The 27,755-nt window shown below is 41.2% G+C and overlaps 3 protein-coding genes across 3 annotated transcripts; 1 reads left to right on the top strand and 2 right to left on the bottom strand.

Annotated features, from left to right (window-relative positions):
• The first annotated feature begins 914 nt into the window (after positions 1-914).
• Positions 915-3,106, top strand: LOC120106006 (NAC domain-containing protein 22-like). Its single transcript, XM_039118831.3, has 3 exons — positions 915-1,102; positions 1,914-2,182; positions 2,295-3,106. Exons 1-3 carry the CDS (start codon positions 958-960, stop codon positions 2,643-2,645), a joined length of 765 nt encoding a protein of 254 aa, XP_038974759.2. The 5' UTR covers positions 915-957; the 3' UTR covers positions 2,646-3,106.
• A 13,572-nt stretch (positions 3,107-16,678) lies between these two features.
• Positions 16,679-18,340, bottom strand: LOC120108798 (endochitinase-like). The gene is made up of 3 exons (XM_039122511.3): positions 17,779-18,340; positions 17,530-17,683; positions 16,679-17,268 (listed from the first exon to the last, which is right to left on the bottom strand). The coding sequence occupies exons 1-3, from the start codon at positions 18,209-18,211 to the stop codon at positions 16,896-16,898; spliced, it is 960 nt and encodes a 319-aa protein (XP_038978439.1). The 5' UTR covers positions 18,212-18,340; the 3' UTR covers positions 16,679-16,895.
• Positions 18,341-21,808: 3,468 nt separating this feature from the next.
• Positions 21,809-23,414, bottom strand: LOC120104412 (endochitinase-like). The gene is made up of 3 exons (XM_039115502.2): positions 22,860-23,414; positions 22,611-22,764; positions 21,809-22,363 (listed from the first exon to the last, which is right to left on the bottom strand). Exons 1-3 carry the CDS (start codon positions 23,290-23,292, stop codon positions 21,991-21,993), a joined length of 960 nt encoding a protein of 319 aa, XP_038971430.2. The 5' UTR covers positions 23,293-23,414; the 3' UTR covers positions 21,809-21,990.
• Positions 23,415-27,755: the final 4,341 nt, after the last annotated feature.

The following is a 27,755-nucleotide window of genomic DNA, read 5'->3' as shown; positions in this document are numbered from 1 at the left end:
GAAAAAAAATAATATTATTTTTTTTTCGCTTTTTAAACCAATAGTTCGTAGTTGATTTGCAAGAAAGGCAGTTGATGATTTTAACAAACAGTGTGTGCTTGAGTGTATATTTATGCATGTGAAAAATATTTTTAGGCTCAAATTTAAAATTCTAAATGTTTACATACTTGATGTACCCGATATGCTTCTACTAAGATGATCAAAAAAAGTGCTGAACATGTATATCGGACGGCAAATAGAACTACTGATTGAGCCGCCTCCAATATAGCACAGCATTTTGAAGGGATCTTTTGGACAATCTTTTTCATAGTTATGTCAGATTGTGGCTTTTGATTTAGTGAGCAGTCGTTGTAGTAAATAATAATAATAATAATAATAATAATAATAATAATAATAATAATAATAAAAAAAAAAAAAAAAAAAAAAAAAAAAAAAAAAAGAAGAAGAAGAGAGGAAGATGGAGAAGAAGAAAGAAAGAATAAAGAGAAGAAGGTTCCTAAATATATTCGGAAGGTTCCTCCGTGTTCCGAGCCCGTTTTCTACGTCACTTAAATTCTACAGGGGACAAGTCCTAAGGACCAGCTGCACGAATCCCGAGGAGAGGAGCATTAACCTGGTAAACCCTGGAATGCGTGCTTTCACATAAAGAATTAGATTAAGAAACCCTAAGCTAACTAAGCCATGAATAATTAGGACTAATAAATCCAAAAACGTCATTCCGGTTGGCATTATCTGAGCTGGTAAAAGTCAAGCCTTACGGTGTTGTGGGCCCGCCCGCTGCTTCCCTGGCTGCTGCTCCTCGCCGGATTTTCCAAGGACTGGGCTATCTTTATAAGCGCTTGTACGCCTTCCCCTTTCTTGGCCACAAGAGAGGAGTCCATAGAGGAGCTCTAAGCCTGAGCCAATAAATTATCTCCCAACCTCTCTATAACCATACAAGGAAGAGAGAGTAGCAGCATGGAACTTCCGGGCTTCAGATTCCATCCTACGGAGGAGGAGCTTCTGGACTTCTATCTTAGAAGAGCAGTCCTGGGGAAGAAGCTCCAGGTTGACATCATTGGCACCCTCAATCTCTACCGCCATGACCCTTGGGAACTACCTGGTATGCTCTCTCTCTTTCTCTCTCTCTCTCCCTAAAATGGCTTCTCACAGCCTGAACTCGTCAAGGGCTCGCAAAGAGTTCGAGGTTAATCTCATGAACATGGCGAAGCCGAGATTATATAGTAGCTATTTTTAAACATTGATTTTGATTTTTTTAATAAAAAATAGTTTAGAAAATAAAAGAATTAATGAATGAAAAAATATTGGCTGATATCTTTATATTTTTCGGTCAAGATATCAGAATTTGCAAATTTATATTGGTTGAAATGATAGGAGCTGAAAATTTTCTATATATCATATCAAAGCAAAATTATGGCCATGGAAACTTTTCATCTTCTTTATACGAACGTATGTGCTTTGCGATGCATGCCATGTGGGGCATTCAGTGGACTGCACAAGTCTCATGAATTGCATGTATCGATCTCATGTAGAGCAGTTCTCGGGAAGTACTGCCGTTGGATTCACTAGGATTAGGTGAATATAACGTGAGATTAAGCCGTTCCAAGAATCCAGTGTTAGCGCTTGTCAATTGCTGCATTAAAATTTGACAACGAAGCTTCAATCCATAGAATTTTACCTCCATGGAGCTATTGGAAGCACTCCATGGCGTTTGTGATGCATGATGAATGGGGAATTCCACATGCATGTATCTATAAAGGAATCCGCATCCTGGATAAACTTCTATAATTGGCAAATTTCTAAGAATCACCACATAGGACATCAAAAACTCCATCACCTTTCCTCTTTTTCGCATTTAATCAAAAGAAATGTTTCATTATGTATATGTTAATGTAATAATATTATTGAGGCAGGGCTGGCGAAGATAGGAGAAAGAGAGTGGTACTTCTTTGTGCCAAGGGATCGGAAGCAATCCAATGGCGGTCGGCCAAATCGAACGACAGAGCATGGGTTTTGGAAGGCCACCGGTTCAGACCGACCGATTCGCAGTGCGGCGGACCCGAAGCGGCTTATTGGCCTCAAGAAGACCCTGGTCTACTATGAGGGCCGAGCCCCACGTGGCTCCAAGACCGACTGGGTCATGAACGAGTACCGCCTCCCCGACCCTACCACCCCTCCCAAGGTATCACATCCACCATCTGATCACCATCAAATAGCCTAACATGTCCTGATTTTTCTTTTTCATCCATTAGCTAGCAAAGTTATAAAATTTACACTATTAAAAAAAATTTCAGGAGGATATAGTGTTGTGCAAGGTCTACCGAAAAGCAACATCACTAAAGGAGCTAGAGCAAAGAGCGGCAATGTCGTCACCGAATTCTAGGTCGACCATAGAGTCACCATCGGATCAAGAGAGCTTGCAAAAATTGACGACAGTGGATGATGATGGATGCGTCAAAGAGGCTAAAGAGGAGGAGGTACAGAAAGAGGTGGTGGCCAAGTCGACTCAATTGGTGAATTTGCCTAAGCTTAAGGTTCCGATGTACAATAGTTTAGAGTGGATGCAGGACCCTTTCTGGAGTCAGCTTAGGAGTCCATGGTTTGATCCATGGTCTCCTTCCTATGCCAATGTGCTTAATTTCTGAATTTTGAGATATATTTATATCGACAAGTTTTCATAGAAGGTGTTAGCCAAAGAGATGGTCTTGGATGTAGAGGAGGAGAGGTGGAAGGAGTTGAGGTTTGACTTTATTGATGTTAAATTTGTGAATAGAAATGTATATTATTAAGTTAATTTGCATTTATTGTAGCTGCAATGGATCAATTTGCATGTGTAATGTTATAATTATTTATCAAATTAAAAGAAATGTAAATTACGATCCAAATTTCCTTGGTGAAGAGGTATGTTCATTTGCTCAAACGTAGGTGCATGTAGTATTGCCACGTTGATTCTTATCAGTTCCTTAAACCTTGAGCTTCAAAAATCTAAATAAGGGGCAGTTTTATACGGTCAAAAGGATAATGGCCAGATTGTGGAGCATTGAGTAAGATCTTTGAAGTATTAAACCATTGAAAAAAAAAGGAATACAAAGGAACTATGGATTTAATTAGTTGAGGTAGGATGAACATACTGGCGTGCACATGCGCCTGCATGCACACACAAACACGCGTATGTGTGCATGCATATGTATATGCATATATACATATATGTACATATATATGTATGTATGTATGTATGTATATGCATGTATGTATATATGTGTGTATGTATGTATATGTATAGACACACACTATAAAGTTACACAATTTTTAATTGAATGATAAATGGCCTATATTGATGATTCGAGCTATTAGAATGATTTAATACCTTTAAACTATTTACATATAAAAAATCATATGATTTGGAGTCCTCTAGTGCATGCATGAAGTGATCAAAATTCGGACAATTCAAGTAATACAAAAAAATGTCTACTTTATGCATAGATGGTGGTTTCTAAGTCATATATATTTTGGTATACAAGGAATATTTATCATCCAATTCAAAAAAAAAAGAAGGTGTATTTGATTGTGACCCAAAAGACTAATATATGTATATGCGTGTGTGACAACAAAAGGCTAATATGAGCTCATGCAATATTGGCGAACATCTTAAATAAATTGAAAAGAACTTGCTTTTGTTGATACAGATACTGGATGTGGACCCATTGCCCATCTTCTTGAGGTATTGGCAAGGGATTCTCGATCAACATTTGACAACGAGCATCCTTCTTGATCAGATTTTGTTTTCATTTTTTTGCCTAACAAAAAAAAAAAAGTGCCGGCTATTGTTTTGCCCCTACTAATGTACTTTTACTTATCGAAAGGCGGAAAAGAAGGTGTTTCATCCCGGGTTAGGCTAGTCCTTTAAGAGGTGTTCTTCTGTCGTCACTAAATCAAGTCGATGTTATGCATTAGCCGCCCTATGTTGCCCTATTAAGTAAGGTAAGTCCAAAATCCAAAAGGAAAAGTCACAAACGCATGATTATATTACAGAATTCCATGTTCAAGGATAAGTCGACCATGACTTTGCTGAATCCAGAAGTAGTTATCTGGTGCCAATGCATAAAAAAATAAAATTTTTAAGTGGAACTTGTCACTGGCTTAGTAGACATGAAGTTCACTTCACAGAAGTGGTAAGCCACGCATAATCCGTAAGTCAAAGTCGCCCACATTCCTTCCACTCTCCCCATATGAAATATATTTATAAAAAAAGGGGAAACGTTACCATTCCCAATATCAATATCTATCTATCCATCTATCCATCTATCTATCTATCTGTATGTATGTATATATGTATATATGTGTGTACCGTCTCCATATGAATTATAGAAAACAAGAAAAACACTACCATTTCCAATGTCAATATATATGTATGTATATATCTACATATACATAAGATACAACCATTTGGTTTTGGTTCACATGGATTCATTCCATTTTATTGGGACAGCGTAGCATAAATAAGCCATTGCTTGCACCCAAGAAAAGGCACGTTATGTGCAAATATATTTATGATTTTGGCTAAAATATTATTCTCAAAAATGATATCTTAATATTACTACTGATGGATGAAATATTTAACTTGTTGCATGATGTTGTGTATATGAACCCATCATACACCGTCATGAACTCGAACAGATGATGGAAATCTAGCCCGGAAAAAGCTTGGAGGCCAGTCCAGGAAACGGGCCCAGTTTATTTACGATAGAATTTCAAAATGAGTCCGGTTTTCTGGCCACTTGGCCACAAACATTGCTTCCGGAACAATTTAGGAATATCTCATAACTTTAACAGAAAAAAAAGATACTTGTATAAATAACAAAATCCACTAACTATATTGCAAGAGCCCTGAACAAATTGAAATTGGATCCCATGAAGTAATAAATGGTGAGATATAAATCCTCCATCATGCTTCACTGAACTCCGGAGCAATTTCAATTAAGGGATTGGAAGGGGGGAAAAAAAAGGCTCCTTTGCTCTTCTTAGTTTACATACTTTGTGAAGGTTAAGTCGATCAAAATCAGTCACGACCATCCTCAAAAGGAAGAATAAAGGAAAAATAAATAAAAAAAAGGGAAGAGAGCAAGGATAATCTCTACTTGAACTCCATAAACATCATCTCCACTCATCTTATGCCATAAACATACTTCCTTAAATTCTTTTGATTTTGTTGGCTGTTTTTTTGTGTTACTATTGTATTATTACAGGCTTTACTATGAATCTTTGATTAAAAGGCCACTGGCTGTAGGCGGCCCAAGTTGTCTCCATGACACACTCCCAGCATGTCACAGTATGTCTTGTAGAATCCATGCGGTCCGCCACCCTACTGTCCTGCCTTTTGCCACACTCCACCATTCTGCTATTGCCGGTGGCACTACAAGAAAGAAGGAGAATTTTTTTTTTTTAATGTATATATTGATGCTTATAAGCATCGATATTTTTATTGTCGACATTTTCTAAAGCGTCGGCAATTTTAACATATAAATTTTATTTGCCGGTGCTTTTTATACAACAGACGCTATGCGGACGCTTATAAGTGTTGGCCTTTGCTGATGCTCAAAAGCGCCGGCCATTCCAATCTCAGCAATATCTGTTCTAATGACGCTTTAAAGTATTATTAGAGTTATTTTTTAAAAAAAATATTTTAAAAAATTATTTAACCATCCACTCAAATCCAACACAAGCCGACACCCACGACAACTCACCATCCCTTCCGCCCACAAGATCTTTCTCGTTTCATGCTATATATATATATATATATATATATATATATATATACTCTCATCCTCCACCATCTGATTCGGAGAACAATTAAGATCATGAAACAGTACCATCGGATCATAAGCAATAATTTAAACGAAAAAAAGGGCATTCTTGTCATTCAAATCGAACTGAAAAAGAAGTGCCGGCCAGTTCATCCAAAATCTGGAGAAAAAGACTAACAGACATTCTAACTTCTGTCGAAAATAAATTTAACAAACCTAATTTAAAGGAAGAAAAAGCCCAATTTTCAATTTCTTTTTCCATTACAAGTTTTTTTTCTGATTCTTCTTCTTCTAATAGCACAAGGTAGATAACCCTAGAAGTTAACAAAAAAAATAATAAATTAGAAAATGAATAATACAAAAAGAAAAGATCTAAGGTCGACCTCTCTAACCAGGTGGAGTGGGACTAAGAAGTAGAAGATTCTTGGTGGTTGGCGGCAATGGGAGGCTTTTGGGAGAGGATCGTGTGCATGGGGCTGAAGATACTAGTCTCGCCGCCGCGAGTGAGGTGGGATGCCGTCTCATAGAGCATCTCATGGACCTCGACGACACCTTTGGGCGTGATCCGGAGGAAGGCGAGCGTCGAGACCAGGATGTGGCTCCACAGGAGAGGAGAGGGGTGTTGAATTAAATTAAATATTTTAAATCTTATTTTGAAAACTGCGCCACATTTAATCTTCGCGTTTCTTTTTCCGATTTCTCGCCTTCCTGCGCCCTTTACACATGCTTAATGTCCATGTGCGGCAACAATTTGAAATTCAATTAATCTTCCTAATCAACCGCAAGGGGATCCACACTATGTTAGATATTTTGCGGCCATGTGCTGAATTTGCTGGCTCACGCGGATTGATGACATGTCTTCTTATGCTCCTTTGATCCGACGGCCTGTTGCATCTTGGCCGCCCATGCTTCTGCTCGCCTGGCCTATATGAAAGAGTCTGCGGACTCTTCCATGGATTCTGCACACGTTCCTTCCTTCTTTGACCCCTTGTTTGGGCTTGGATGCTTGCCACTTCTCCAGTCCGCACGCAATCGCGTGCGTTCACGCAATTGGGCCGCGTCAACGAGCTCCTTTCTTCTTTCAGCCAGATTTTGCTTCTTTTGGCCTGCGTTTGCTTCTTTTGACGCGCCTGTTTTTTTTTGGGGGGGGGGGCAGCCCACGAGCCTATATAAAGGGCTCTAGGGATCATTTCAAAGTGACGAAAAATTTCTCTTCTTCCTCTTGTTCTTATTCACTTCTCCTCATAATTTCAATTATTTTTCTGAGTTTCTTTTGAGCTATCTGCAAGCGTGAACGTGCTCTTCTTTCTTTTCTGGAGGTGTTCTGGTGGGGAAGACGTAGTTCTGTACTAGGTCGTCGTATCTCTAGGAGATCTGTGCCAGCGAACCCATGCGTGGGGGGGCATAAACTTTCTTAGGACAACGCGTCAGCATGCTTTGATCCACATGCCATCTTCTTTCATTTCTTCATTTTATTACTTTATTGTCAAGTAAATAATTTGCTAGTTTATTCTTCTTATTTACTGTTTATGAATATTAGAAATATTGAATTATTGATTTATCAATTATATTTGGGTATCTAGGATAACAAGGGGGAGGAGGAGAAGGAGGAAGTGGGAAGCGCCAGAGAAGGAGAGGAGGAGGAGGAGAAGGAGACCTCCACGGACGGGCAGAGGCGGAGCTTGACGAAGAGGCTTGGTCGCGCGGGGAAGAAATAGGAATTTTGTGGATGATGGCGTCTGGGGTTGGGGATTTAGGGACAATGGGTTTTCTGGTGTCCGACGAGTTGGAGATTTAGGGATGGGAGGTGGGGAAATTGTGGTGTCCAATAATGCTTATAAGCGTCGTCGTTTCTGCACCATGTAAGCGTCGTCGATGCTAGGCCTAGCTTTAGTCTCCGACGATGCTTATAAGCATCGATGCTAGGACTAGCTTTGGGCTTTGACAATGCTTAAAGCGTTGTTGGAGGCCAAAGCTTGATCTATGACGACGCTTATAAGCGTCGTCTAATCCGGATTCCTTCTGATGCTACTAAGAAGCGTTGGTAAATTTTAGCGCAGTGACCAAATTGCCGGCGCTTCTATCTTGCGTCAACAGGTAATAGTCGGAAAAACCTATTTTTGCTGTAGTATGATGGTGATGCACCGTATGCTGGAACTTGTCTGCCGCTTGATCGGCGGCTGATGTCATCCGTCGCCGGTGACGACATCGCCACAACCATATATAACACAGTTTTGAATGGGATAGTTGAGGCAGTACCGACCAAGCCCGTGAAGTTTGAGTGCATCCTCGCCAATTGCTTTTCATTTTTTTTTTGCTAAAACCAACCAATCCATAGTTGCAGTTGTTGGGCGCGTTGAGTTCAGGTAACACTATGGGCTCATTTGGTTCGCGGAAAAAGAATGAGGAAAGTATGGTCAACGAAAAAGTAATGAGAAGCCTCTTATTTGATTAGAGTTTTCAAATGAGAGAGACGGAAAAGTTGTATTCCCATGGAAATATGATTCTCACATTTCATGAGAAAGACTTTTCCATGAGGCGGAAATTACTCCATTTTTATTTTTTCCCAAAAAGGCCCTTCAACATTAAAGAAGCATTAAAGACCTAATTTTTATTAAGGATATAATAGAAATTATACATAACTTTTTCAGAAAAGTGGATGGTCAACCAAACATAAGTACTTTGGAAATCTGTCACTTTTCAATGCTCATCCAAACATGCCAAAAGTACTTTCTTAGGTATTCTCTTCCTAGAAATCTGCTTCCTAGGAATCATATTCCTAGGAGGAAAAATGCTTTCCTCGAACTAAACGAGCCCTATAATTTTTTCATTGCTTTCAAAAACAGTTGAAGACTATGAAAATTGAGAAGCAACGGCAAAAAAAAAAAAAAATAGTAAGCACCAAGGGATTTTTGAACTACACATATTCTTTTGGAAGAAAACAAAAATTATTGGAAAACATGTTATATGTACTGGCTTATTACGGTAAGTTAATTTAGAGTCCATATCCTCTATGGCGCCTATTTTGCAACGTAGAACACTATATAGCTTCAATAGCCACCATATCATCCATCTTGAAGATACTTGGTTGTTGCTCATCTCAAGATAGAGAATATTAGTTGGATGCCAAATATGGTCCATCATGAGAATAAGCCACAACCATCCATCTTCCAGATGGGATGACATGGCAGATATTCAAGACTGTACAGTTTTTTTTTGGTGCACAAATATGCACTGCAGTCTGCAGAGGATCTTAATTCTTAGCAGAAAATATTAATCCAAGCTAGTTTGTTGTAAGGTGGTAGGCTAGTTATATTTAAAGTCCGGAAAGACTCTAGATAGCTTGATATCTCTCACCTTGGTGTGGTCAAGATATGGCCAGGGAAACGTAAATAAAGGGGGATAAGAGCTGTTTACACTCACATTTGATAACAAAAAAAAAAGGATTGTGACGGGTCAATTGGTGCAGTATCAGGACCAACCAAGTATTGAAATCCATCGCGTGCGCACTAGGTAACAGGTGCGTTGGTGTATTTATCGGCGTGCTTAATGGCAGTCGAATCAAACAAGTCCTAAGTCTTCCATTGCTTCATCCATATCTGGGATAGTTTGGAAAATGCTATGCATGGTGACTCGGAAAAATTGCCCCAAAAAATCGCTCTGCTGTCTTGCACCTTCGCTGTGATTCTTTATATGGCAGAAGATGCCAGGAACGAGGATGCATATATACCAGCAGGGTGAACTTCTTAGATACATCTCTTAAGTTAATTACTGGAGCATCTTAGATGTTGAAATCTAGCTTAGAATTGAAATCCAAGACAATAACCCTACACGGAAGACTAACCTAAAGTATCATACGTAACTAGAGGTGTAAATGGGTCCGGTCGGATCGAGTCGAGTCATGAGTGACCCTGACCCAATCTGATTTTTGGTTTGGGTCCTAATTTTAGATCCAGACCCGACCCGATTAAAGATTGGGTTGGATCGGGTCTACCGCTACAATTTTTGACCCAACGGGTCATTCGGATCGGGTCAAGTCTATGTGTAACCCGGACACAACCCAAAAAATTTGAATATAGGTCGGGTCGGGTTTGATTCGGGTCAACCAATTCATGGCTTCGGAACTGTGTTTGCATCCCCGCGAGTTGCAGCCTGCAGGCCCAAATAATTTTACAGATTCGGATCAAGTTGGGTCGGATCATAGGATTGAAAATCTAAAATTATCCAAATTTTAAATGAGTCGTGTCGGATCGGGTCTGAATTTATTAAATTCAGACCCGACCAGAAAAATGAAACGAGTCCAATTTTAGGACCCGACCCAGCTTCACGGGTCCTCCAAAATAGGTCGGGTCAGGTTAAGCGGGTTGGGTTGGGTCTAAGCGGGTCGGGTCATAGGTCAACCCAACCCATTTGCAGCCTTATACGTAACCCAGACTCGACTTTAGATACTTTTGAGCTTGTCTTGAACAAGTGTGTTTAGTGTGTTTATAAGATATCATTAGTGGTAAAACCACTAATTATCTATATATGTACTAAGATCTATCCGGTGTATAGCTGATATAGGACTACATATATGCCCACATAAATTCTTGCATACTTCCTTCATTTAAGTGCTAGCATCCTCTTCAGACAAAAAGTTCAGAGTCTGCCCTAATAGATCCATACTGCAGTATGCACTAGTCCATGTGGAGCATATGTTGAATTCGTTCTGATATCATTTGTAATAACTCAAAATTTTATTTAAAAAATAAAAAATATTATTCTGATTCTTTGATTGATTCTGTATAAATATTTGGAATATACTCAGCAGCCCATGGCTGATATGAAATTAAATATCCGCTCCACTTGTCCTCACCCAACCATTACTTGAATTGTCCGTTGCCAAACTTGCAAGCGTGGCAGCGATTTTAAGGCATCGACTATCTCATCATAACAGGCTATTTCAGACGATGCAACTTCAAAGACTGGACTGGACCCTCTTTGGTGTCGATATGAGTAATTCATAGTTGGATGGTTCGATTTTAGAGACGGGACATCGTCGATTTCCATAAGCATTCGGGTCCTTGCAAACGAGATATGACATGTCTTCATTAGGAGATTTGAATCCAGACCGTCACAGTGAATGAATTTCTTTTTTTTCTTTTTTTTTCTTTTTTCTTTAAGATCATGCTTCTTTCATATTTTTGACATCAATGGATGGAACTTGGCCAAGGTTAACCCCATCAATGAAATAACTCAAGCATCACAATCATCACCACACTCGCCAACGAAGCGAAGATATGGAAACATTTCGAATTAGTAGTCAATGTCTTTGCTCTGGAAAGGAGAAGAGATATAGAATACTCACCTTGAACAATTGAGCAGACTTTCTTTTATTCTTTTGCTTTTACCGTCAGCATCCTTGCACTTCCATAAGCACGGCTACAAGATAAGATCCCCACTTGTTAATGGCACAGTCGCCATGCCGTCGTCCCAACTTGTCACGCTCCGAACCTAACTCTCGGGTTTAGCACGCGACACAACCGCACACTCCCTAAAGTAAAGCCCTAGAGAATATGCAAATTCTAAAAATATATTACAACCTTAATATTATTAAACAATAATGATCTTAATTCGTAACAAACAACAAAGTTGGATCAATTACAAAATTTGATTAACTAACCAGTATCAGCGATACTCTACTTAATTATCCTTTCACTCGTGATCCAACAATATATAGTTATGTAATATGCAACCTGCAACTCTCAAAAAGAGAAAAACAAAGGAGTTATAAGCTTTGCAGCTCAGTAAGAATCTCCATACATCCACACCAACATAATAATAATATAAGTTTAAAAATCCCAAGAAATTGTTCCACATATCACAAAATTACAAACCGACTATCAATAATACTCGAATAATCAGTATAAGTATGTACATCAAATATCAACAGAAATTTAGTCATTCAAGAGTAGTATAGCATATGATATCTCATAAATCGTCATTAGTGTTTTCAATACTTTTCGTTCCATTTCTTTATAACTTGATCCAGATCAATTATATTTTCAACTTTGGGCTAAATTCTAGTCACGTTTCTAGCCCGTGATGAGGCAATCAATAGTATCACATTTCTAGCATGTGATGGGGCAATCAATAGTATCACATTTTTAGCCTATGACAAAGCAATCATTAGTATCACATTTCTTACTTGTGATGGGGCAATCAATAGTATCACATTTCCAGCATGTAATGGAGTAATCAATAGTATCACATTTCTAGATTGTGACAAGACAATCGATAGTATCATATTTCTAGCCTGTGATGGAGCAATTGATAGTATCATATATCCAGCCTGTGACGAAGCAATCAATGGTATCACATTTTTAGCCAGTGATGAGGCAATCGATAGTAACAAGATAAGCCCAAAGTCCTTGCTCATTCAATCAAGTTCACATTCGCACATTAATTTCTTTTTATTCCGATTTTAGACTAACCCCAGTCACGTTTTTCGCCCGTGATGAGGCAATCAATATAACATGGTTAGTCCAGAGCACCATATCTATTAGTCCGATTATGTAAATGTAAGTTATGCTCATATATGCATCCATCATACTATCAATCACAAGCATACATGATCAAAATATGATTTAATACAGAAACCATTATAAAAATGTTCTTACTTCTTACTTATCTGAATCATTCATATATCATACATATATAGATAGGGGTGCAAATGGGTCAGGTTGGGTTGGATCTTGGGTAACCCTGACCCAATTCGGTTTCTTGTTCGGATCCTAATTTTGTATCCAAATCCAATCCATTTGAAGATCGGGTCAGGTCGAGTCCATGGCTATAATTTTTGACCCAATGGGTCATTCGAGTTGGTTCGAGTCTATATATAACCCAGACCCGACCTAAAAAATTTGGGTCTGGTTTGGATCTGGGCCAAGTTCGGGTCAACAACAAGGGCAACAATGGCGCCGGCACAGGAGCGGAAGAGAATGAAGCCATAGCCTTTGGCACGGCCCGTGACCTTGCCAACGACAATGTTGCAGTCCTCGATGGGTCTGTAGGGATCGAAGACTTGGAGGTAGGTCTCGCGTGTGGCGTCCCGGTCGAGGCCGTGGACGAAGATCTTGCGATGGGAGACATCATGGTCAGCGACGACATGGATCGAGCGAGGAGGTCAGGGTTGGCAGCGGCGGTGTCAAGGAGAAAGCCGATGAGCTGGTCCTTGGTGTAGGGCTCGAGGAGGCGGTGGAGGTGGTCAGGGGTGGGCAAGTGGTCAAGGATCGTCATCGGAGCCCCCGCCACCGCCCCGGCCGCTAGAGGCACTGTCGCTTTCAGCGCTGAAGAGGACGAGGTCGTGGTTGTGGGCGGCGGCGGGGTGGTTCTACTCCTTCTTGGGCTTGAGACCGAGGTTGCACCTCTTGTTGTTTCGCTTGTTGTTGCGAACCTTCTTCACCTTCAAGTTTCCCATGGCTGGATGGATTCGAGCGAGAGTTAGGGTTAGGGTTTGTGTTTTGGAGATAGAGGCGAGGGAGGGGAGAAGGAGAGGGGAAAGGGGATGATTCGATTAGCGTTCATAAATTGGGGGGTAGATCTGAAGGTTTTGCGGGAAGAGTCAGAGCGGCTTGGGCCTCAGTACTTGCCAGTCCTCACGGAATAGGACAGTCAGAGTGATTTCCCCTGCGGGCCTGCGGGTCCAAATGGGTAATCCAGTATGGAGGATCTTAATTCTTAGCCGAAAATATTTATCCAAGCAAGTTTGTTGTAAGGTAATAGGCTAGTTATCTTTAAAGACCAAAAAGACTTTGTGATGACGGACGGAGCTCTGATACCAAGCTGATGGCGGACCACTGCAAGAAGGAGAGAGAAGAAGAAAAAAGAAGAGGAAGAGGATGAAGAAGAGGTTATAGAGACGCAGGAATAACAGGTTATAGAGACGCAGGAAATAAAAAAGAGAAGGAGGAAGAAGAAGAAACGGAAAGAAGGCTAGAATTTTTTTTTTATTCAGTCATTCAATTCTCCTAATTCATAAGCAGGGTAGCCCTTATATAGGTCTTACATCATGAATTGACCAAGTCAACAATTAACAACTAACCAAACTTAGACCCTTCAATTAATTGATTACATACTAAATTAAACCTTATTAATATTAGACCATTAAACCAATTGATCTCACCCAAAATTGGATCTTTATAATTAGGTCTTACATTGATCAATTGATCCAATCACTTGACTCAACAACCAAATCAACTCCAAAATAACAGAAACACAACCAAATCGACTCAAACAAAAGCAACTAATAAGGCAAATAAAAAAAACATGATGCAGACTCGAATGGACCCGATCTGAACCTGACTCAATCCGATGGCTCAGGATCCTCTCGTAGCCATAATAATGTCAATCTCTGGTGCAAATGTGAGCGAGTGGCTCTGAAGATGCGATCATCAGAATAAAGGGCTCTGATATTCCTATCACTCTAAATAACTAGATATCTCTCATCTTGGTGTGGTCAAGAAATGGCGAGGGAAACGTAAATAAACGGGGATAAGATCGGTTTATACTCACATGTTATAACCAAAAAAAAAAAAAGAAGGGACATCTCTGAAGCTTGGATTGTCTTCACTGTTCAGGGAAAATGGACGCAGCGTCCGGTTAGTGGAGTATCAGGACCGACCGAGTCTTGAAATCGATCGCGTGCGCACTCCGGTAAGGTGGGTGGGTTGGTGTATTTATCGCTGTATCTAATGGTAGTCTATTCATTTGTTCCTCCTCTCTTTTTTTCTGTGAATTAAACAAGTCCTAAGTTTTTCTTTCTGGGGTAGTATAAAAAATATTATGCACGGCGACTCGAAAAAGTCGCCTCAAAAAATCACTCTGCTGCCTTGCACTATTCGCTTGGATTCTTTACATGTCAGAAGATGCCAGGAAAGAGGAAGCAATGGGATTATATATATCCAGAGGGTGAACTTCTTAGATACATCTCTTAACACTACAAGAAAATACACTTTCAGCGACCACTTTCGGTGACTAAATAAATAGTGGCTGCAAATAAGGCTATTTGTGACCAACATTCTTATTAGTTACTGATTGATTGTCCTACACCAACTAAATGCATATTTGGTCGCAGAAAATTAAAACCAAGTTGGGGTGGAGGTAAAATGTTTGGCGACTAAAGTTTGGTCGCTGCAGATAAAGCCATCTGCGACAAACATTCTTGTTAGTTACTGAATAATTGTTCTATACCGACTAAATGCATATTTGGTCACGGAAAATAATACCAAGTTGGCACAAGTCCAATATTTCGCGCGGGCTGGAAGTAAAACTTTTGGCGACTAACTTTTAGTCCTTAAAGGTTCACCTCCAGCGACTAAAAAAAATTTAGTCCGGGAAAACTTTTACGAATGGCGGCTTTTTCCGATGAAAAAATTGGGCAGAAAGTTCGAGTTTTTTAGTGACCAAACTTTTGGTGGTGGAAGATTTCCGTAAAACCAAAAGATGTTGTATTAGCCCCTGTAAGATGCTAATTTCTAAGTTCAAAAACTGTTTATTTTCAAACGGTATCGTTTAACACCTTAATTCACTTAGACATATCCTCGTCTCTTCGACTGAATCTCAATCCCACAACTTTTCTTCATACTTAAATTCTTTTTTATTTTTATTATTATAATATAATTTTAAAAGTTTGAGCTCGGTGCTTGACTCCTTATCAAATAAATATACGGATCGACATGATACGCGGCATGCGGACGTGGGAACGGAAATCCGCTAAAAAATATATAGAATTTTTGGACATCCTACGGGCAGGATTGAAAATCCGCTTAGAAATAAATTTGCACGCATCCTTGTTAGTTACTGAATGACTGTCCTACACCAACTAAATGCATATTTGATCACGGAAAAACAAAACCAAGTTGGCACGAGTCCAGTATTTCGTGCGGGCTGGAGGTAAATTTTCGGCGACTAAATTTTGGTCCCTAAAGATTCACCTTGCGACTAAAAAAAAATTAGTCGAAAAAAGTATGCATGTAGGAACGTGTGAGAAACCAAATAAACCCTAATTTCCTATTCTTCTATTCCGCTTTAACTCCTTGCCTTTACCCGCACGTCGCCTTCACCGCACTTCGCCCTCGCCCGTTCGCCGGTTTGCCGTTCGCTCATCTCTTTGGCGTCCACAGCAAGCGTCCCAAGGTACGTTCTGGAACTTGATTTAATTACTGAAGCATTTTAGATGTTGAAATCTTGCTTAGTATTGAAATCCAAGACAATAACACTAAACAGAAAACTAACCTGAGGTACCATATATAAACCAAACTCGACTTTGGATACTTTTGAGCTTGCCATGGACAAGTGCAAGCCATGTTTAGCGTGTTTACAAGATATCATTACCAGTAAAACCACTAATTGGATATACAGATCTACCCAGTGCATAGCTGATATAGCACATGCTCACATAGATTCTTGCATATATTCTTCATTTAAGCCCTAGCATCCTCTTCAAACAAAAAGTCCATAGTCAACGACTCTGATAGATCCAAACCTCAGTATGCACTAATCCATATAAAGCATGGGCCGAGCTTGTATACTTGCATTCAGATCCGTGCATACGAGATATAACATGTTTTGATTAGGAGATTTAAATCCAGACCGTAGCAGTGAATGGATTTCTTTCTTATTTTCATGTTTCTTTCATATTTTTGCTAACGTTAATCAATGGATGGAACTTGGCGAAGGTTAACCCAATCAATGAAATAATTCAAGCATCACACTCATCGCCACACCCAACTCGCCAACGAAGCGAAGATATATATGGATACATGCGTAATTAGTAAGCCAAAGTCTGTTCTGGAAATAAATAAGAAAAGATATGGAATACTCACCCTGAACAATTGAGCAAACTTTCTTTTATTTTACTTTTATCGTAAACTTCCATGGACTTCCATAACCAAGGCTACAAGATAAGATCCCCAGTACTTGTTCATGGCACTGCCGCCATGTCGCTGTCCCAGCTATATATTACAGATCTCAAAGACAGCTGATTTATTTAGTGCTACGACCAAGTAGCCTTACAGTTTTATTAATTATTACACGCTTTTGTTATACGACTTATTGATTAAAAGGCCTCTGGTTGTAGCAGTCCAAGTTGCCTCCATAGCTCACTCCAAGTATGTCGCAGTATCTCTTGTAGAACCCAATCCGGTCTGCTACGCTTTTGTCCTGCCCCTTGCCGCACTCAATCCCACCGTTGATGATGTTGGTGATGAGCCCATATCCCGGAACACGTCCCGCCGATTGATCGGCTGCCGACGGCGTCCATTGCCCGGTGATGACATTATGCGATGAAGGTTTTGGGGATTGTGGGGTCATCCAGAACCATAACGCCGTTTTGAAGGACACGACTGGGTTGGTGGCGACCAGGTCCGGGTTCTTGAGCAGGTCTTGGCCAATGGCTTTACCAGCCGGTCCATAGTTGTAGTTGCTGGAACGATTCAATTCGATCGAATCACATTTATAATTCTTCGTCTCTCAAGGAATAAAAAATATCTAACATGTCGCAATTGCTGATTCATGGCAAGATATATATCTTGATCCAGCCTAATTTCTTTCGGGGTAATTAATGAGCTTGTCATATTTAAACTTCAGATAATGCATGTTAAGCAAGCTAGTTCCTTATATTAATCAGGCTAAGTTCTTTCTTGTTTAGCGAAAGAAATGGACCAAGGAGTCGTAAACTACTTACTAAGAGATTTGTATTGGTCCTCGGCCGTAGTACTTCTTTCCTGCAGCACAGGGCCACTGTGCGCTTTGGACACAGTAAGCCGGGGGGTTGCCTTGCTCTTGTTTAAAACAGTAGCCCCAGGCATACGGGCCATCTGGTGCAGTTGCCCACCCACCTAACCAAATAAAACAGCACCGCGTACCATCACCTGACGAGATACGAGAAGGAACACGAATGAAGTCCGGAATTTTACGAGAAAGTAGAACTAACCAGTTGTTTCATGGGAGGTCTGTGCCAAGAAAGCGGCGATCTCCCTCTTGCGAATAGTGTCGTCCCCGGTTGTGCCGAAGCCAGCGAAGGAATTCGCCGCGGTAATGAAGGCGTTGTAAGTGTAGAATCCCTTGGCTTGGCAGGCGGCATCGTTGCGGTGCTTGAGCATTTGGTCGAACAGTGACGAGCTGATGAGAGAGGCGACACCCGAGGCACCACCACTAGGGGTTGAGCTGGAAGTTGAGCCGCCGCCGCCGCTGCACTGGCTCTGGCAGCCAGCGCCGCAGTACGCCGAGGTGGAACCACAGTAGCCATATTGGCTGCAGCATAGGTCATCAGGGCATGTCGTCCCCCCGGCTTGGCTGCCGCACTGCTGTGCGAGGCTCCCAAGTATGGAGGCCGAGCAAAGTACTGCCAACAACCAGACCTTCATTTCTTTGATCTTCTTTCCACTCTCTTATTTTTGTTGTAGGAGTTTGGGTAGCTTATATAGAGAATGGAGCAGGAACTAATTAAACCTCTCGTCTTGGTTCCGTCGGCAAATGACCAGAGGCGGCCGATCGCTTTGAAGCTTCTGCTGAAATTCCTGTGATTTTGACTTAGTCAATGGACGCAACGTCGCTAGGTCTTGATGTTGATATCTTGCTCACAACGGCAAGGTGGCTGGGGTGATACATGTAGTGCTTATCTTGTTGTAATCTCATTAATTGTTTCGCACCGAGAAGGCCACGTGCAACATGGGTAACGTACGCGCTTCTGCCACTCTAGTAACTTTGGATTAGGCTCATGCGCATTGAATGCCATCCATTGGTTCTTGTCTTCATGCCTGTTTGGTCGACCACCAAGCATTCGAAATCACAACCTTAACTTAGAAGCATTAGGTGGCGCTCTAAGATATCAACCTACAACTTAATGTGCCACCGACCATATGTTCCGTACGATCATCAACCTTTCTAATGTGGCTCCAATTCATCATTTCTAAAATCTCGCTTGATAATTTAGCTTAGTAAAACTAACGGCCAATCAAGTATTTGAATAACATCTATGATCAATTACAACTCGATTTTAATGTACCCAAAAAGAAATATCATACCTTACCAAATCGGCAGATAAGAAACACGTCCGGCACGGTGCACCTGAAAAGAAATATCCTAACTGCCCCGATCAGCGATTATGACAAGTGCTCAACTACTTGTCTGTGAATCGCATGTTTCTAATCACAGAGATTTGCAACCAGTTCTCTATAAATATTAAGCATGGAATCCCCTAGGTATGACGAGATATCCGAATACGATAATCTTGTTCTTCTATCTCTCTTTTATCTTACATTTTGGTAGGACCGTAGGCGCTGTCATCTCACTAAAACCCGCAAGTGATAGTAAAGCTTTAACCATGGTCTTTAAACCGACCATCCCAAATGCCCTCTAGCGTTCGATTGCGACTTGGCCCACACCGGCCTCCGCCACGGGCGAGCCTTGCTAACTTGGCCCACACCGGCCTCCGCCACCAATCCCCCCAGCAAGCGAGCCCTGCTGACTTGGCCCACACCGGCTTTCGCCAACAATCCCCTCCCCTCAGCAAAATAGTTTTTTTTTTTAATCGCTTATCCTGGGAATCGAACCCGTGCCGCTGGCTCTGATGCCACTATTAGGATCGTAGGCGCTGCCATCTCACTAAAACCAGGTGATAGTGAAGGCTTAACCATGGTCTTTAAACCGACTATCCCAAGCGCTCTCCAGCGTTCGATTGCAACTTGGCCCACATCGGCCTCCGCCATGGGCGAGCCTTGCTAACTTGGCCCACACCGGCCTCCGCCAACAATCCCCCTAGCAAGCGAGCCCTGCTGACTTGGCCCACACCGGCCTCCGCCAATAATCGAAACCATGCCCTGCTGCCATCTCACTAAAACCCGCAGGTGATAGTGAAAGCTTAACCATGGTCTTTACCGACCATCCCAAGCGCCCCCCGGCATTCGATTGCGACTTGGCCCACACCGGCCTCCGCCATCAATCCCCCCAGCAAGCGAGCCCTGCTAACTTGGCCCACACCGGCCTCCGCCAACAATCCCCTCCCCTCAGCAAAAGAGTTTTTTTTTTTTTAATCGCTTATCCTGGGAATTGAACCCGTGCCGCTGGCTCTGATACCACTATTAGGACCGTAGGCGCTACCATCTCACTAAAACCAGCAGGTGATAGTGAAGGCTTAACCATGGTCTTTAAACCGACTATCCCAAGCGCTCCGCGGCGTTCGATTGCAACTTGGCCCACATCGGCCTCCGTCATGGGCGAGCCTTACTGACTTGGCCTACACCGGCCTCCGCAATAATCCCCCAGCAAGCGAGCCCTGCTGATTTGGCCCACACCGACCTCCGCCAACAATCCCCCCTGCGCAGCAAAGAAGTTTTTTTTAATCGCTTATCTTGGGAATCGAACCTGTGCCGCTGGCTCTGATACCACTGTTAGGACCGTAGGCGCTGCCATCTCACTAAAATCTACAAGTGATAGTGAAGGCTTAACCATGGTCTTTAAACCGACCATTCCAAGCGCCCTTCGGCGTTCGATTGTGACTTGGCCCACACCGGCCTCCGCCGCAGGTGAGCCTTGCTGACTTGGCCCACACCAGCCTCCACCAACAATCCTCTCCCCCCAGCAAAGGAGTTTTTTTTCATCGCTTATCAATCCGCAGGTGATAGTGAAGGCTTAACCATGGTCTTTAAACCGACCATTCCAAACGCCCTCTGGCGTTCGATTACGACTTGGCTCACACCGGCCTCCGCCGCGAGCGAGCCTTGCTGACTTGGCCCACACAAGCCTCCGCCAATAATCGCCCCCCAGCAAGCGAGCCCTGCTGACTTGGCCCACACCGGCCTTCGCCAACAATTCCCCCCTAAGCAAAAAAGTTTTTTTTTTATCGTTTATCCAGGGAATCGAACCTGTGCCACTGGCTCTGATACCATTGTTAGGACCGTAGGCGCTGCCATCTCACTAAAACTTACAAGTGATTTTGGAAAATAGGGCAAGAGGCTGGGGAAAGGAAAATAAAATTTTGGAGATGGAGATTTAGTTGGTTTGGATTGTTTAGGGATTGTTTCTATTTAAAGTTAGTGAATTTTATCCATAAAAGTGAACTGAAAATAAAGGGCATGGTACTTTCTCTTTTTTAAAAAAAAAAAACTGCTCTTGAATCATTAAATTAGTTACTGCCCATATAATAGATTATAAGTTTTAAATTGTGTTATCAATTATTTCCTCTTGGATTATAAGTTTTAAATTGTTTTCATCTTTCTTTATTTGAAAGTATAAAGATATGTTGCATATTCAGAAAAATACAAATGCTTGGCATTTTTTTTTTCAAATTATTGGATGCTTTCAAGGACAATTAGAAAAAAGGGAGCCTAAGCTCTACTTGACATTCACAAGGGCAGTCATGCAATGTTGCAATTTGTGATATTTAGATAAAGTAGGGACTTGAGACGAGCGAGCACGTGGCCTTTGAGAATTTAGCTTTTGTTCCCATGTGCTTTCTTCGTTGATAGATTCTATATTAATATATGCTGATATACGCCCGTTCCAGTGGTCCTCACCCAAGCATTCCTTGAATTGTCTGTTGCCTAACTTGAAAGCATGGCAGTTATTTCAACGCATCGACTATCTCATCATTACGGGCGATTTCAGACGGTACAGATTCAAACACTGGACCCTCTTGGCCTCGATAGGAGAAATTCATAGTTGGATGGTTCGATTTTAGAGACGAGACATAACATGTTTTCATTCGGAGATTTAAATCCAGACCGTAGCAGTGAATGGATTTCTTTTTTCTTTTCATTTTTGTTTCATATTTTTGCTAACGTTAATCAATGGATGGAACTTGGCGAAGGTTAACCCGATCAATGAAATAATTCAAGCATCACACTCATTACCACACCCAACTCGCCAACGAAGCGAAGATGTATATGGATACATGCCTAATATGTAAGTCAAAGTCTTTGTTCTGGAAAGAAAAAAAGATATGGAATACTCCCCTCGAACAATTGAGCAAACTTTCTTTTATTCTTTTCGTTTTATCGTCAACTTAATTCCCTAAGACCTCCGCACTTGCTAATGCATGGCACAGCCGCCATGTTGCTGTCCCAAGTATTTCAGATCTCAAAGACAGTTGATTTATTTAGTGCTACTGCCAAGTCTTTATTATTACACGCTTTTGTTATGCAACTTATTGATTAAAAGGCCTCTGGTTGTAGCAGTCCAAGTTGTCTCCATAGCTCACTCCCAGTATGTCGCAGTATCTCTTGTAGAACCCAATCCGGTCTGCTACGCTGCTGTCCTGCCCCTTGCCGCACTCAATCCCACCGTTGATGATGTTGGTGATGACCCCATATCCCGGAACACGTCCCGCCGCTCGGTCGGCTGCCGACGGCGTCCATTGCCCGGTGATGACATTATGCGACGAAGGTTTTGGGGATTGTGGGGTCATCCAGAACCATAACGCCGTTTTGAAGGAGACGACCGGGTCGGTGGCGACCAAGTCCGGGTTGTTGAGCAGGTCTTGGCCAATGGCTTTACCAGCCGGTCCATAGTTGTAGTTGCTGGAAGGATTCACATTTATAATTCTTCGTCTCTCAAGGAATAAAAAATATCTAACATGTCGCAATTGCTGATTCATGGCAAGATATATATCTTAATCCAGCCTAATTTCTTGCAGGGTAATTAATGAGCTTTTCATATTTAAAGTTCAGATAATGCTTGTTAAGCAAGCTAGTTCCTTATATTAATCGGGCTAAGTTCTTTCTTGTTTAGCGAAAGAAATGGACCAAGGAGTCGTAAACTACTTACTAAGAGATTTGTATTGGTCCTCGGCCGTAGTACTTCTTTCCTGCAGCACAGGGCCACTGTGCGCTTTGGACACAGTAAGCCGGGGGGTTGCCTTGCTCTTGTTTAAAACAGTAGCCCCAGGCATACGGGCCATCTGGTGCAGTTGCCCACCCACCTAACCAAATAAAACAGCACCGCGTACCATCACCCGACGAGATACGAGAAGGAACACAAATGAAGTCCGGAATTTTACGAGAAAGTAGAGCTAACCAGTTGTTTCATGGGAGGTCTGTGCCAAGAAAGCGGCGATCTCCCTCTTGCGAATAGTGCCGTCCCCGGTTGTGCCGAAGCCAGCGAAGGAATTCGCCGCGGTAATGAAGGCGTTGTAAGTGTAGAATCCCTTGGCTTGGCAGGCCGCATCGTTGCGGTGCTTGAGCATTTGGTCGAACAGTGACGAGCTGATGAGAGAGGCGACACCCGAGCCACCACCACTAGGGGTTGGGCTGGGAGTTGAGCCACCGCCGCCGCTGCACTGGCTCTGGCAGCCAGTGCTGCAGTACGCCGAGGTGGAACCACAGTAGCCATACTGGCTGCAGCATAGCCCATTGGGGCATGTCGTCCCCCCGGCTTGGCTGCCGCACTGCTGTGCGAGGCTGCCGAGTATGGAGGCCGCGCAAAGTATTGCCAACAACCAGACCTTCATTTCTGTGATCTTCTTGCGACTCTCTTATTTTTGTTGTAGGAGTTTGGGTGTGGAAGGGGGAGAGCTTATATAGAGAATGGAGCAGGAACTAAACCTTATCTCTATCCCTCGTATTGGTTCCGTCAGCAAATGACCAGAGGCGGGCGATCGCTTTGAAGCTTCTGCTGGAATTTCTGTGCTTTTGAGTAGTCAATGGACGCCGCGTCGCCAGGTCTTGATGTTGATTTCGTGTTCACTACGGCAAGGTGGGTGGGGTGATGATACATGTAGTGCTTATCTTGTTGTAATCTTATTATTTGTTTCGCACCGAGAAGGCTACCTGCAACATGGGTAACGTACTCTGGATTAGGCTCATGCGCATTGAATGTCATCCAGTATACGGCATATGTCCTGAGTCGTTTCTGGTTTTTGTCTTCATCCCTGTTTGGTGGACCACCGGGCATTCGAAATCGTCACCTTAACTTAGAAGCATAAGGTGGCGCTCTAATTTATCAACCTACCGCTTAATGTGCCAAATCGCCATTTCGTTATAAGATCATCGAGTGGATTCAATGCAGAAAAGGAAGCAAGAACTTCTCCTCTTCGGTGTTCGAAGACTGTATCCTCTTCAGTGTTCGAAGAATATCTGTTTCCTAAGATCATCGGCCTTTCTAATGAGGCCCCAATTTGTCATCTTTAAAATCTCGCTTGATAACTTAATTGAAACTAATGGCCAATCAAGTCTCTGAATAATTAGCATGATCGGTTACAATTAGGCACAATTTTAATATGCCCAAAAAAGAAATATCGTAACTTACCACATCGGCAGCTAAGAAAAGCAAATATCCTAACTACCCCAATTAGCGGTTATGAGAAGAGCTCAACTGCTTGTTTGTGAATCGCACGTTTCTAATTGCGCAGATTTGCATCCTCTCCTCTATAAATATTAGGCACAGAATTCCTAAGATATGATGGGAAATCCGAATACGATACTTTTGTTCTTTTATCTCTCTTTCATCTTACATTTTCCTCTCAAAACTCTTCCTAACTTAAGCATGGGAGAATTCCTAGTCAGACACATTTCGGCGACCCCCTGATCATTTTCTATATTTGCAAATTAGCTCCAGTATCATACTACGCTCCATTAGCCTAACCAAGCAGAGCAGTTCGTCCATTAGAACAGGTTTTGAGCGGCAACATATTCCATTAATAACCATTATTTATGGAGAGTATTTTTCTTGCCATGTTCCAATATCCCAAGTTAATTGTCCTTGTTTCACATCATATTTGCTCCTTAAAAATTAATCTATGAGTCACCTTCCATGTGATCTAGATAGCAATGTTAGATGCTGCTATTTTTATTAAACTGCTGTCAATTAGGTGTTATAGTCCCAATTTAAATAAAATTAACAATTTACAAACAAAATTGGGTGCCCTTTCAGGCTCCCCTTTCATCAAATAAGAAAAAAAAAGTTCACAACTTCTAATTTAAGGAACGTGTCAGCATCTATCCTCTTCAAGGGGCGGAGCAACATTGATGTGTATCCTCTGAGTCTTAAGTTGCATGAATTGCGGGATCCCCCAATCCCACTCCGAGAATTTTGGTAAGTCAGTTGCTTCCACTTTCCAATCTTTTTAAATAATCTATGTTTGCATAAACTATGATTAGAGTAATGCCTTCTATAGCGTCTTCTATTAGCTTTTCCATTTCAAAAAGGAAACACAGCAACAACTACAAAAAAAAAAAAAAAAAAGTTCCCAACCAAACCAATTTTATTCGAGTATGATGCCCAGCTTAGTTTGCCTTCCCTTATCGAACTTTTTATTTCTTAGTTTGCTTTCCCCTGTATAACTCTTAGTTTCTCCATCATCCATTAGTCTTCTCCGCCCTTGGTCCTCTTCTCATGCCGGTTGGATGCCAAATCCCCAAAGACCGAGGCCCAAATCCTGTCACCGAATTTTGCTTAGTGATTGAAATTGGGTAAATCACAATACCTCTTCATTCTATACTATGATCATTTTCTGCTGCTCGTTGCACCACTCTTTTGTAGATTTTTAATTTATTTTTAAAATATCTTATTGGTCTTTGAATTTTTAATTTGTTTTTTTTTTTAAGTTGTGGACTTGAGGGTATAGGTGTTTGTTAAATTGTCATTCATATATTAGCAAATATGGTTTAATGATTTTACTTTCTATCAGCTAATATATGTATGATGTAACTTATATGTCGTGAATGGTTCGAATTAATGTGAGCATAGCATTTTTCTAAATTATGTTTGATAAATTTTAATAATTTAAGATGAGATGGATAAAAAAACCGTAGCACTCTACTCTTTTTAATTTAAAATCTTAGCACTTTACGAAAGATGATTTTTTGTAATGATTTTGTGATGACTTCCGTGCCTGCAGTTGTCTTATTATCTCTTTCTCCTTGCGACAAAGTTAAAGGCTTTGAATGCCGACACGAAGACGATTGCAGGCGGCTCCTTTCCGTAGGCGCCGGTGGAGGAAAATTGGGAAGGACGGACTTCTCGTCAACTAAGTCGACTCCGTATGTTTCGGTTTTATCTTGGATTTGTACCCAAAAAATGGTCGGTGAAACTTCGATGGATCGATATTGGATGAAGATATGCAGGACGGTGTAGACTTTATTAGACGAGATCCGCACTTTAGGATGATGATAGCAGGTGGCTGCTGGTTGTTTAACACGTCGGTCTCAGAGGCAAAGTTGCGAGCAACCTAGGCTAATCTTCGATATGCACGGATGGTACTACAAGCCAGTTCGATCATTTTGGAGGACGACTCGACCACGGTTATTGGATAGATTCAGGAAGGGCCGAAGGGTGAGAGTACAGACTACCACATGATCTGAAACATAGGGATGATGGGGGGGCCTTCCAGGCCCAGCATATATTCAGAGAAGCCAATGGAACGACCGACCGGATGGCTGCCTACGCGGCCCACCACTCAGGATGTATCATTTGGTTAAGGGAGAGGAAGCTGTCACTGGCACTCCGTGAGTTAGTGTATTTTGATTTTATTGAGTATATTTGTACATATATACCATATGAAGAATCAGTCTTAAACAAAAAAAAAAAAAAAAAAAAAAAAAAGAAAAGAAAAGAAGAAGAAGAAGGAAAAAAAAGACGGAGGTGGCACTTCAGTCGTGGCATCATGTCGGGCTGCCGCGAGGAAACGTAAGCAGGAGGCCACGTCTCCACTCGGCGCGTGGGATTTTATTTGGATGGTTCTCTCGACTCCTCCGTTTCTCTCTCGTTCTCGATTCACACTTTCGTTCAAGTGGTTGACTACAGAACTTTTAACGTTTTCTTTAGCAAAAAAAAATATCTCAGGATTGTGAACTAAGCCACCAGACTTAAAAACACATCGGAAACTCAACTGGGTATTAATATATTCATATTCATTGACTTTTATTTGATAAATATAAATTTAAATATAGATATAAACTGAATACTATAATTTATATATACATATGTATGCATGAGCTACCAAATTGAAGATATTATTATATGCTTATTATAAAAATCGATTATTCTGAATTGAATTATAAAGCATGCCTAAGCCAAGTGATAACGATGCCCAGCCACAGCAAACCACTGGAAACCAAGCCAAATTGCTTCATTATAAAAATCTTAGGCAAAGCTGAGCATGATGCCAACTTGGAGCATAACCTTCGACCACTACTGATCAATTAGTTCCTTCATTATAAAAAATCTTGGTATGCATTTGAGGTTAAAGTCTAGATAAGATTTGGCTATATATATATATATATATATATATATATATTTTGGGGGGGGGGGGGGGGGGGGGTGGAGGAGAGAGAGAGATTTGGCTACATTGGATCTCCATTCGGATATGTTAAGTCTAGATAGGATTATAGTAATTATACATTAATAATCCAAGCCATTAAATGTGATCTATCATTTCTAATTAATTACTTATAAAGCAAATATCATATGATTTGGAGATTTCTAACTAGTGCATTAAGTGGTAAAAAAAATGGATAGTTTAAATAACATAAAATGATACATGTTTCTTTGACTACTTGATATATAGGGTAGTGGTCTCCAAATTACATGATTTTTGGTATGTAAGTAGTTTAAAGATGGAATATTATATCTAATAACTTGGATCATTGATTTAGGACTCCCATCATCCAATGTAGACTTGATCAAGTTTGAGTGGTGGTCCATTTGAGTGCAGCTTTGAAAACAGTAAGTTAATCAACTTAGGAAGATGACCAATGAATCAAGTGAAAATAGCAGAACTGAAAACTAGATCAGATTCGATATACTTACTCATTGTCAGAAAATTCCAAAGTTCGCATTATCAACTAGATAGGTCAGCATGGAAAGTAGTAGTTGATGGATAGTTTCTTAAATAATCCACTTTTAAGCAGAAATATATTGTGAGTCATGGGCAAGAAAATATTCTTCTCTCCGGAGATTTAGTTAGTTAGGTTT

This window comes from Phoenix dactylifera, chromosome 10 (assembly GCF_051530095.1).
Source record: "Phoenix dactylifera cultivar Ajwa chromosome 10, Ajwa_hap1_PhDact_Kaust_v1.1, whole genome shotgun sequence".
Classification (NCBI taxonomy): Eukaryota; Viridiplantae; Streptophyta; class Magnoliopsida; order Arecales; family Arecaceae; genus Phoenix; species Phoenix dactylifera.
Note: the sequence above shows the minus strand (reverse complement) of the source record. Positions and strands in the feature narration are given on the sequence as shown.